At 40.0% G+C, this 11342-nt stretch overlaps 3 protein-coding genes across 3 annotated transcripts; 2 read left to right on the top strand and 1 right to left on the bottom strand.

The window, feature by feature from the left end:
- Window positions 1-3845: 3845 nt before the first annotated feature.
- C8Q69DRAFT_406740 (putative calcium binding protein Caleosin) lies at window positions 3846-5064 on the top strand (the record flags this gene model as incomplete). Its single annotated transcript, XM_028628132.1, has 5 exons — window positions 3846-4055; window positions 4143-4367; window positions 4480-4641; window positions 4772-4864; window positions 4957-5064. The coding sequence occupies 5 exons, from the start codon at window positions 3846-3848 to the stop codon at window positions 5062-5064; spliced, it is 798 nt and encodes a 265-aa protein (XP_028482545.1).
- Window positions 5065-5713: 649 nt separating this feature from the next.
- C8Q69DRAFT_447033 (armadillo/beta-catenin-like repeat-containing protein) lies at window positions 5714-6463 on the bottom strand (the record flags this gene model as incomplete). Its single annotated transcript, XM_028629175.1, has 2 exons — window positions 5714-5965; window positions 6062-6463. 2 exons carry the CDS (start codon window positions 6461-6463, stop codon window positions 5714-5716), a joined length of 654 nt encoding a protein of 217 aa, XP_028482546.1.
- Window positions 6464-8718: 2255 nt separating this feature from the next.
- On the top strand, window positions 8719-11237 carry C8Q69DRAFT_476758 (Actin, gamma). The gene is made up of 6 exons (XM_028631276.1): window positions 8719-9069; window positions 9185-9215; window positions 9406-9461; window positions 9583-9613; window positions 9730-10501; window positions 10574-11237. Exons 1-6 carry the CDS (start codon window positions 9063-9065, stop codon window positions 10802-10804), a joined length of 1128 nt encoding a protein of 375 aa, XP_028482547.1. The 5' UTR covers window positions 8719-9062; the 3' UTR covers window positions 10805-11237.
- Window positions 11238-11342: the final 105 nt, after the last annotated feature.

Genomic DNA, 11342 nt, shown 5'->3' on the forward strand with positions numbered 1-11342 from the left:
GCTAATTAAGACTAATATTACTTACTAATCTTAATTGCTTAAGATTAATAATATTTGCTAATTTAAGTTAAGCGCTAGGCTCTAAGCTATATTTAGATTCTTTATACTAATCTCTAATACTATTTCCTAATATCTCTTCTCTTCTTAATATACTATTAATTAAGCAATTTAAACTATAAAGAGCTAGGGTAAGGAAGCTTTTTATTAAAGATAACTAGTTAGACTAGTTAAATAGAATATAAGATAAGAGATAGAAATATAGGCAAATAGCTATTTATATATAATAGAGTTAAGAGTTAAGTTTAGTAATAATTAGAATAAATTATTAATTTATCTAACTTCTATTTTTTTAGAGGTTATTTATTTATTTATCTATTCTATTAGATTATCTAAATAATTTAGTTTTAATAGCTCTATTTATAACTAGCTAATCTAACTATTATATATAAATCTAGTTATCTTATTATCTTTTATTATTTATCTTAGATTATTTATTCTAGGTCTTAGTAGGTCTAGATTAAGTATTATAGCTCTAGTTTGTAATAATTAAATACTTACTATTTAAGGCCTTTTATAGCTTTAATTCTAATAGCTAGGATAAATATAATATAAGAATAAGGTTAAATATTCCCGCTATTAAGGAATAACTTAAAGAATTATTAAATATTAAGGTAAAGTTAGAAAAATACTTATAATATATTATTAAGGTATAAGCGAAGTATTATAATAAGAAATATATATTTAAATTATATAAAATAAGGGATTAAATTTTTTTATTAATAAAGAATCTATAAACTAATTAATTAAATAAAAAGTTAGACTATTAATTTTCTAGACCTTATAAAGTAATAGAGATAATTAAAAAGTAAGTATATTAATTATAACTACTAAAAAGCTTAAGTAGAATATATCTAATATTTTATATATCTCTATTAAAACTTTATAATTAATAAAAAGAGATAAAACTTAAATAGCTAAATTTAGTTCTTATTAATAAAGAATAGAAATAAAAAATAAAAGAAATTTTTAATAAATAAACTTTTTATAAAAAGAAATAATTTTTAATAAAATAAAAAAAATATCTTTTATATAAAAACTTATAGCAGATATTAAAAAATCTTATATATATAATTAAAGCTTTAGAGGAGTATTATAATAAGAATCTTAATAAGGCTCTTAATATAGATAAGCTGCCTAAATAAAGGTAATATAAAGGAAAGCTAAAAATTAGAAAGTAAAATAAAATAAATAGGTAATAATACTTTTTCTTTTATTAGGTTTTTTAACTATTATTAAATATATTACTATATATATATTACTTTTTCTTTAATTTTTTTATAGGGTTTAAGAGTTTTAAAAAAAATATAAAAAAAAGAAATCTTAATAAGAATAATTTAATTTAATTAGGCTAGCCTTAGCTAATAATCTAAATATAAGCTTATAAAATTATTTTATTTAGCTATTTTATTATTATAAAATCCCTTAATAATATCTTCCTTCTCCTTATTAAAGAATAGAGGCAGTTTTTATAATTAGATAAATATATTTACTATATATAAGATATTATAATTTAATAAATAGATTATTTAATATAACTCTTAAAAAAGATATAATAACTCTAATTTAAAATATAATAAAGTTAGTAAAATAATAGTAGTATTAAGCTAGTATTTAATAGTCTTAAATATAGATTTTTATATATATACTTCTATAAAAAAAATATATATATTTATAGCCTTATTAAAAGACTCTAAATTATTTAAGAGATAAGCCTTTTAGCTAAGACTTTAAATATAAATTAATTTAGCCTTATATACTAGCAGTATAAAAATTTATAGCTTATAAAGGCTCTTATAATAGAAATACTTTATATTAATATAAGAATAGATATATTATTATTTTAGATTTTATATTAAAGCTTTTAAATAATAAAGATATATCTCTTATAAGATAGGAGAAAAATCTTTAATTAAACTCTCTAGGCTAAAAGAATCTATAATAAAGTCTGCCTTAAAGATAATAGAATAATTTATTATTATATTAATATTAGTAATAATAGTTAATATTATTATTTTAGTAAAAATTAAATTAATTTAAGGAGGAAGTATTTTAATAATAACCTTAATTCTAGGAATAAGAATTATAATAATATCTTAAATTCTCTAAGTCTCTATATTAGGAACCTTTTTTATTTTTAATTTTTTTTATAATTTTTTAATTAATTAAGCAGGAATTTTCTTTGCTATAGGTATAATAAGAATAATATTATTATAATTATATTTTAACCTTTAAAGAGAATATAATAAACTAGCCTATATCTTTTTATATATAAGAAGAATTATATTATTAAATATAAACTAATCCCTATATATTTTAGGTAAGAGATACTTCTTTATTAAGAGGTCCTTTATAGATAATTTTAGTAGAGATACTCTATTACTATTATTAATAGTAATAAATAAAATAATTTATAAAAAAAGAGTTATTAGTTTTAATATTATATTAGTAGTTAAAGATATAGAAGAGGGAGATAACTTATTAAGCTATTTATTATTTATATTAAGCTAGTAACTAAATAAATAATCTTTAGTTAGTAATTATAATAGCTTAAGGCTAGCTATAGAGGCCTTATTAAGAGAGCTTAAAATAAATAAAATATACTTAAAGCGCTTAAGAGGTATTATTATATTAATTAGCACTATTATATAAATTTAAAGGGTTATAATTTATATTAAGTATATATATAGGATTTATAAAAAAAATAACTTAAAAATCTTATTTTTAATATATCTATATAACTATTAGCTATTTCTATATTTAAATTATTAAAAGCAGTACTAAATAAGCTGCAGAAATAAGAAAAGGATAGCTTAATATATAGATAGAAAAATAGGAATTAGTTAATAAAAAATAGAAATACTCCTAATCTTTTAGATAAAAATATTAAAATAAAGCTAATATTAAATAAATTTATATAATAAGTATGCCTTAATAGCAATTTATTACTATTATTATAGCTATACCTAAATATTTAGACCTATATAATAAACTTTATATAGCTTAGGATAAGCTTTTTAATAGAGGGAGATATTATTATAAATTAGAGTTATAATACTTAATCTAGATCTGCTAAGACCTAGAATAAATAACTTAGAATAGATAATAAAAGATAATAAGATAATTAGATTTATATATAATAGTTAGATTAGCTAGTTATAAATAGAGCTATTAAGACTAAATTATCTAAATAACCTAATAGAATAGATAGATAAATAAATAACCTTTAAAGAAATAAAAGTTAGATAGATTAGTAATTTATTTTAATTACTACTAAATTTAACTTTTAATTTTATTATATATAGACAGCTACTTGCCTATATCTCTATCTCTTATCTTATATTCTGTTTAACTAGTCTGACTAGTCACCTCCGATAAAGAGCTTTCTCACCCCAGCTCTTTACAGTTAATCGATCGGTATCTGAGTGTTGTTCTTGTTGTTCTTGTTGGCTAAGATTCAATATGGACAAACAAGGTCAGCGTCGCAATGACATCATGAGAAGTCCGACATCCCGCAGCAACCAACGAGAATTGGGCGATTTCTCCTCCTGACATATTGGGAAAACCGCGGATGGGCTTCCGAGGAATTTATTTTCTTATAAATAAAGAGCGAGAGGAATCAAATTTGACTTGTTACTTACTGTACTTGTCAATCTTGGTCGTGTTCAATTCGTTAGGGCTAAGCTGTTGCTGTTGCTGTTCCATTCATAGCCTTCATTATACAAAAAGAACTTCGACCTCAAAGCCACACGGATCGCCAGGACAAACAAACATTGAAGTTCCAAACCATGGGTAAAACTACATTAGCCGGACAGCTTAATGATGTCGGGCTCGACTTCGATATCGCCGTCAAGCAGGCCACCGTGACCCAACAACGGCGTCCGGCTACCGCGATCGATCGTGATATCGAGAAGCCAGGCGTAGCACGGGCGAACAGGGCCGTGTCGACCGACGAGCCAGAAGGAAAGAAAGAATACGTCGGAAAGTTTAAGGATTATGTGAGTTTCGCTCAATTGCAGCCCATAGCGAAATATATCGCAATGGAAAATAGAATGATGCTAACCATGTATATCCCCCAAACCCAGTCCGTCATGCAACAACATATTCTCTTCTGGGATCGTGATAATGACGGTCAGATCTATCCATGGGACACATACGTCGGATTCCGCGAATTGGGATTCAATATCTTCTTCTCGCTCCTTGCGGTTCTAGTCATTAATTTGAACTTCTCGTATCCGACTCGTCTGGCTCATTCGTGGCTTCCGGATCCGTGGTTTAGAGTCTATGTTGATAGTGTGCATAAGGCAAAGGTGAGTCTCGAAAACAAAACAAAAAAAGAACGATTTCCCCTCGAATTGGGGCATATGAACGAACGAAAGCGAAATCCATACACCCGGTAGATAAGAAGCTAATATCCCCCAGCACGGCTCCGATAGCGGTACCTATGACATGGAAGGACGATTCACACCACAATCATTTGAGAATATTTTTTCCAAATACGATATGGATCGAGATGGTGCTCTTAGTTTGAAAGAGACGTTTTCGATGATGGCTGGTCATCGATGTGCGGCTGATCCATTTGGGGTGAGTTGGATTATACATATCTCCTTTCTTTATTTCTTTCTTGTTTCTCAAGATATATATCCTTGTTTTTCTTTTGTTCGTTATCATTATGGTATATGGAATTTAAAACTGACTATCTCCATGATACCAGTGGGGAGCAGCATTCTTCGAATTCGGAACCACTTGGCTTCTTGTCCAGCGTGATGGGAAGATTTTCAAGGAAGATTTGAGAGGAGTCTACGATGTAAGTTCTCTCTCGCCCGGTCGTAATATTCTAATTTCTCTTATCCAGACAGGTAAAAGGGTCCTTCTAACTTTTTTGACTGCTGCTTCTAGGGCTCTATCTTCTGGCGCATTAGGGACGCTCGCAAAACAAAGGCCGGATGGAACCAAGGTTTCGGTCTTGGAGGGGATGGGCTCTTTGGCGCGACGAAGGTGGCTTAAGTTGATTACGTTCTGTTCTATCTCTTCAACATTAATGAATAGGGAGGCATATGGCAGTTTGAGCTGGAAGTATTATTTAGCTTATAGACATGAGCTCATAGACATGCATGCATGATAGTCATGATCCTTCTTTTCTCCGATCCTATAAATTATTTTTATAGGAATATGCCTAACAGATCCAGCAGATAGTGTCTCAGTATTCGTTATTTCGTTCCCGGACGAGTGTCCACTAGCCTGGAGAGTTGGCCTGATGATAGTAACTATCGCTTGCATAGTCAGATGTCCGTTCGAAAGCCATGATAACCCGGCGCGGCATAATTGTTGGGCTCGATTCATGGCATCGGAGACCCATGACAGTGATTTTTGTTGCCGACTGCGTCAAGCTAACTTCGCAGAACAGCAATGCTTCGAACGTCCGCGAGCTGATCTGATATCTCAGAAATGCGGCGCGACGTCATTAAAGACCCGACTCTCTGAATTCGAGTTTCAGTGATACAGCTTTCCGGAGCTGTTATTTCGCAAGAGCGCACCAAATGTGCCGCCGTATCAACCGTGGTTCTGATAAAGCAGCGCCAACAGAGAGAGGGGAAGAGAGAGAGAGAGGGCTTATGCGCGTTCAACCTCTGCCCTGTGAGAAAAAAGAGATAATTTATGCAGAATCCACCTGGTGCGCCCTCAGCTTGTTCATGATCCCATCAATGGTATCCATATCGCCAGCATCGACCTTCTCCCCGCGAGGATAGCCTTGGCCTTCGGGGAGATGCTTGACGAACTCGTCCATGCCAGGCTGGTAGTTGCGCACTGCTGAAGATAGAGCATAGACGGCCTTGCGGCGCACTGCCTGGTCTGGATCGGTGGTGGACATGTCCACGAGAGTGGGGAAGGCGTTGAAGACGAGGAGCTGTTTTAGAGGGAAAAAAAGTCAGTTAGCAATCTAATTCATGCAATCCAACACGAAAAGGGAATTTTCAAAAAAAATATATATGTATTTACGTACCTTATCCTGCGCCTTTTCATTATTCTGCACCGCCGTTCCAACACACCACGCCGCCATCTTCCGCATCTCTTTCTCCTCATGCTTCAGCAACTCCAGCAGCGGCGTCCACAGACCCAGATTCTCCATGTTATTCGCATTATCCACCGTCTCGATGAGCTGTTCGAAGTTGTCAAAGGCGATGAGCTTGTTTTCCAAATCGACTTCGTCCGAGTGCAGCGCCGCCATGGCTTCTTTCATCAGGTCAGCGTCGGAGGGGCCGCCGAATAGTGCGGCGAGGGCTTGCGGATTGAGACCCCGCGCCGGAGCACCAGCAGACGAGGCATTGTTGTCTGTGGCATTGGTGGTGGTTCCGGAGGAGTTTTCGATTCCCCATTTGAGGAGATTGTTCATGTTGGCGTCCATTGTGGTGGTGGTGGTGGGTTTTCTTTTTTTGCGATCTCTGGTTTTCTATCGCGACGTTGACGATGGATGTATGTAATAATGTGTTCGTTTCAAAGAGTATAGGATGAAAAGAATCGAACTTGAATCTGACTATTTCGGTGTCTCAAACTATAATCTAGGAAAGAAAAAAAAGGCCGTTTTTCTTACAGTAGGTAATAATGGTAGTTGACTGACGTATCTGGAGACGGAAGTGCGTATTAATTAATTAACTAGTAGGTTCGCGCGGACGCTTCTTCCTTCCACTGTCTTCCACCGCCAAGCCAGCTCTCCGCTCTCTCCGTGTGCGGGAATCTACATACAGTTTGACTGTATGGTATGGAGTAATGGAAAGCAAGTCTCGCATGAAGTGCGGTTATTTGTTTTGGTGTTACGAGACTCGTCTAGACTGAATTTTCGAGGGGTCGAAGGGGAAAAAGAGAGGTTGCATCCGCGCATCCCACCTTCTTACTACGTGCCCGATGTGCCCCGCCATCAGGAACCCCGCGCCGCTGAACAGGAATGAACACTCTGCGTGCGCTCTCGAAGCGGTTCTCACGGGGAAGCTAAGCCCATATCATATGCAGGATGGCTCGAAGAATCGTATACCATACCATAGAAGGTGAAATATGCAAGTCACGAGAGTTGATTCCCCGCTCCAGCAGGATGGTGAATGATCCAATCAAGTCTGGACATTTGTGAACTGATAGAGTAAGTACTCGAGTAACTGACTACTTAGTGGCGCGGTGCCAGCCAAGAGAAATCCATTTGGTAGATGAGATAACGGTCGAATCTGTAACTATCATCAATCGACCGATGCATGACGACCTACTTTAGATCAGTCTCGCCCGCTTCTGCGAAGACCCTGCTTCTTGTAGTGTAGAATCTTAGATGTGATCTCCAGCCAGCTAGTCAGGAAGGGGAAGGAATCTGGAAGCATCGTAGTTCCTTACTAATAGCCGCGCTGAGCTAGTTTGCTACCTACCATCTGGGCATCTGGGCGCTTAGAATACTCTATATGTAGACACTTTGAAGATAGTGCGGTGGAAGTCTCTAACTGTTCAATAATGTCCACGGGAGAACTCCAGGTACGGAGTCTCTATGCATCACGTCCCCTAGTGATATAGGTTTAGTCTGCAATCACCAATGATTCCCCTTACTGAGGTATCATGATAAACATGGAATAGGGAATGAGGAACTCCTTGCGAATAAGCACGTGCACCAGCATCATATGATTAATTAGCGATTAGCCAGTATACTCTCTCTATGGAGGAAATACTACTACGCTGGGAAGAATGCCGCTGATGGATCCAGATCGATGCTGTCCAGGACTCTGTCTCGATGGAAGAAACGAAGGAATGCCCCAGGAGGGTCACATGACCACTAGACCCCGCGCCAGGGAGTTTCGCTCAGCATCAGCGACTTTTCGCTAAGCAACAAAATACGGTGATGGGATTGGCAAAAAGGCGGTAAAGGGGCGGATTCTTCACCGCGCAGTGCCAGGCGACCCCCAACCACGCTTCAGATTGCCATCCAGATAGGATACAGGCAGCTGGAATTCCGGTGGCCAGGAGGAACGCGCGTTAGAAGGCGCAGCCGGTGCCCTGTGTTGCCCAGCCATGGTTTGGTTTGGTTTGGGGAAGAAGCAGAGGCGCGAAGGCAGATACATTATTATTCCCCCCATGCCAAGAACAACGCAACGCAACGTCGGATGATGATATGATATCTTCGCGAAGCAATACGGAGTAATGAGAGTAACTATGTCGTTAGTGACTATTATTAGTCAGTTCCTGGAAGCAAAAGAAGAAGAACTTCGGCCAGCGTAACCTAATCTCGGGAAACATGGGTTTGGCAGCGCGGTGAGGCTCTGCGGACCCTCGTTTTGAGTATTGTACTAGAGCACCTCTAGAACGCCAGTAGTGACTCCTACTACGGAGTCGATCATCCCCGGCATCCTCCAGAATTAGAAGTCATTATTCTCACACGCTGGGTCGCTGGCACGGGCTGCTGTGAACCGGCGGAACTGCTGGGCGTTGGCGTCTGGAACTGGCACGGGCAGACCCACGAGGTGTGCGCAAGTGGTTTTGCCATCGCACGGTATGAGCCGGGAAACAGAGCCAAGAGCAAAGGGAGGAAGACGAAGAAGATGGGGGAGGAATGCGTATAATGGTGCTGCCTGGTGTTGGTGATTGATTAAATAATAACAATCAGAATAATAATAATTATAATATATACCAAACAGGCGACCAGAGGGAAAAAAGCAGAGACAGCCGGATTCCCGCCCGCTGCGACTGGTGCGGTGCGCCTTCGAAGACCGGCGGCACACTCGCTCAACCAACAGGCCGACTGACCCCCTTCCCAGCCCACTACACTAAACTCATCCAACTCCCCTTCCCTTCTCCCATCGCCAACATCAACAACCCCGTCCTCCTATCTCATCCATCCCGCACCATCCCTCTCCTCCCGTCTACATCCTCATCTTGCCTGCTCTCTCCTCCCCAGTCGTGTTCGCTGCACGACCTTTTTAGATTTCTTCGTATTTGATTTTCTTTTCGTCAACCTCTTAATCTCTATTTCAGCCACCATGGAAGGTAAGCTTCCCCCCCCGTTTATGACACCTCAGCTGCTTCACCCGCCAGCGCACCCGATTTTCAACCTCCACCAACCTCGATATCTCGATTGCTAACCAAATCTCCCTCAATACAGAGGAAGTCGCTGCCCTCGTCATCGACAATGGGTACGTTTTTCGCACGCTGCATGATCGCTCGACGTCTTTTTCCCACACTGGTCGTCACCCACCGTACCTACCGGTTTCGCGGCGATAATCCCTCGTTGCCTCTCCCCCCCATTTCCTGGCGTAAACGAGACGATATCATGCAGTATCTTTCTACCTGGGAGGAATAATGTTACTGATACATGGCCTGTAGTTCGGGTATGTGCAAGGCCGGTTTCGCCGGTGACGATGCCCCCCGAGCCGTCTTCCGTAAGTCATTAAACCCCGCAGAAGCTCCCCAAGGGGGTTCGAGATGGCGTCTATGCCCTTGCATATGCCTCCGGACCCCCTCATGTTTAACCTCGTGCATGTCAAACTGACAGCTTGATAGCGTCCATTGTCGGTCGTCCCCGTCATCATGGGTAAATATCCCCTCTCTCCCCCCAATCTTTGAACCCTCCGGTCCCAGGTCCGGGCCTAGGCTCGCCCCGGGGTCTGGATGCTGGACAATCCCACATGTGGACTAACAGCTGCGTAGTATCATGATTGGTATGGGTCAGAAGGACTCCTATGTTGGTGATGAGGCACAGTCGAAGCGTGGTATCCTGACTCTGAGATACCCCATCGAGCACGGTGTCGTCACCAACTGGGACGACATGGAGAAGATCTGGCACCACACCTTCTACAACGAGCTGCGTGTCGCTCCTGAGGAGCACCCCGTTCTGTTGACTGAGGCCCCCATCAACCCCAAGTCCAACCGTGAGAAGATGACCCAGATCGTCTTCGAGACCTTCAACGCCCCCGCCTTCTACGTCTCCATCCAGGCCGTTCTGTCCCTGTACGCCTCCGGTCGTACCACTGGTATCGTGCTGGACTCCGGTGACGGTGTCACTCACGTCGTCCCCATCTACGAGGGTTTCGCCCTCCCTCACGCCATCTCCCGTGTGGACATGGCTGGTCGTGACTTGACCGACTACCTCATGAAGATCTTGGCCGAGCGTGGCTACACCTTCTCCACCACCGCTGAGCGTGAAATTGTCCGTGACATTAAGGAGAAGCTGTGCTACGTCGCCCTCGACTTCGAGCAGGAGATCCAGACCGCTTCCCAGAGCTCCTCCCTGGAGAAGTCCTACGAGCTTCCTGACGGTCAGGTCATCACCATCGGTAACGAGCGTTTCCGTGCTCCTGAGGCTCTGTTCCAGCCTAGCGTCCTGGGTCTGGAGAGCGGCGGTATCCACGTCACCACTTTCAACTCCATCATGAAGTGTGATGTCGACGTCCGAAAGGATCTCTACGGTAACATCGTCATGGTATGTTTTTTATCCATTCTGGAGTGACTTGAACGATAGGTCTCTAGAACGAATCGCTGACGTATGCTATAGTCTGGTGGTACTACCATGTACCCCGGTATCTCCGACCGTATGCAGAAGGAGATCACCGCTCTTGCTCCTTCCTCCATGAAGGTCAAGATCATTGCTCCCCCTGAGCGCAAGTACTCCGTCTGGATCGGTGGTTCCATTCTGGCCTCCCTGTCCACCTTCCAGCAGATGTGGATCTCCAAGCAGGAGTACGACGAGAGCGGTCCTTCCATTGTCCACCGCAAGTGCTTCTAAGGTATGACCAACCCAGAGACTCGACAGGACCTGTCATGAGCTGTATCTGACCTTTTTTTCTTCCAGCAACTACAGCGGATAATGGTTTCTTTCGTTCCTTCGTACCTTTCCAGGTTGTACCAAAACGCAGGGCGATGGCGGTGGCGGCTGATGATAGACCTTCTCTGAATCGCAATGTCAAGGCGATATCCTGCATAGGGACAAAATTGTGGAACAGAGACGGGCTATTTGGAAGGGTCTTAACTCTGCCGGAGGAACTCCTTTGACGGTTGATCGATTCAGCGTAGGAAAGTCCAAGGTGTTGGAGAGGAAAAGTTGAAGATACGATTGAAGGCTCTTGATATTACTTTCAATACTCGTACTTGGCCCCTTTTACCTTACCCGATACTTCTTTTTCTTCCTATCCACGGAATCTGAGTTCCCGAAAAAAAAAGGACAAAAAAACTGTCAAGTGCGACTCCCGTTGACTACTTAGGATCCTATATTTCCCCACTTCTTTCTATCACACCCTGCCACCATGCGCCCCTTTTTTCTCACA

Source organism: Paecilomyces variotii (genome assembly GCF_004022145.1).
Source record: "Paecilomyces variotii strain CBS 101075 chromosome Unknown C8Q69scaffold_11, whole genome shotgun sequence".
Classification (NCBI taxonomy): domain Eukaryota; kingdom Fungi; phylum Ascomycota; class Eurotiomycetes; order Eurotiales; family Thermoascaceae; genus Paecilomyces; species Paecilomyces variotii.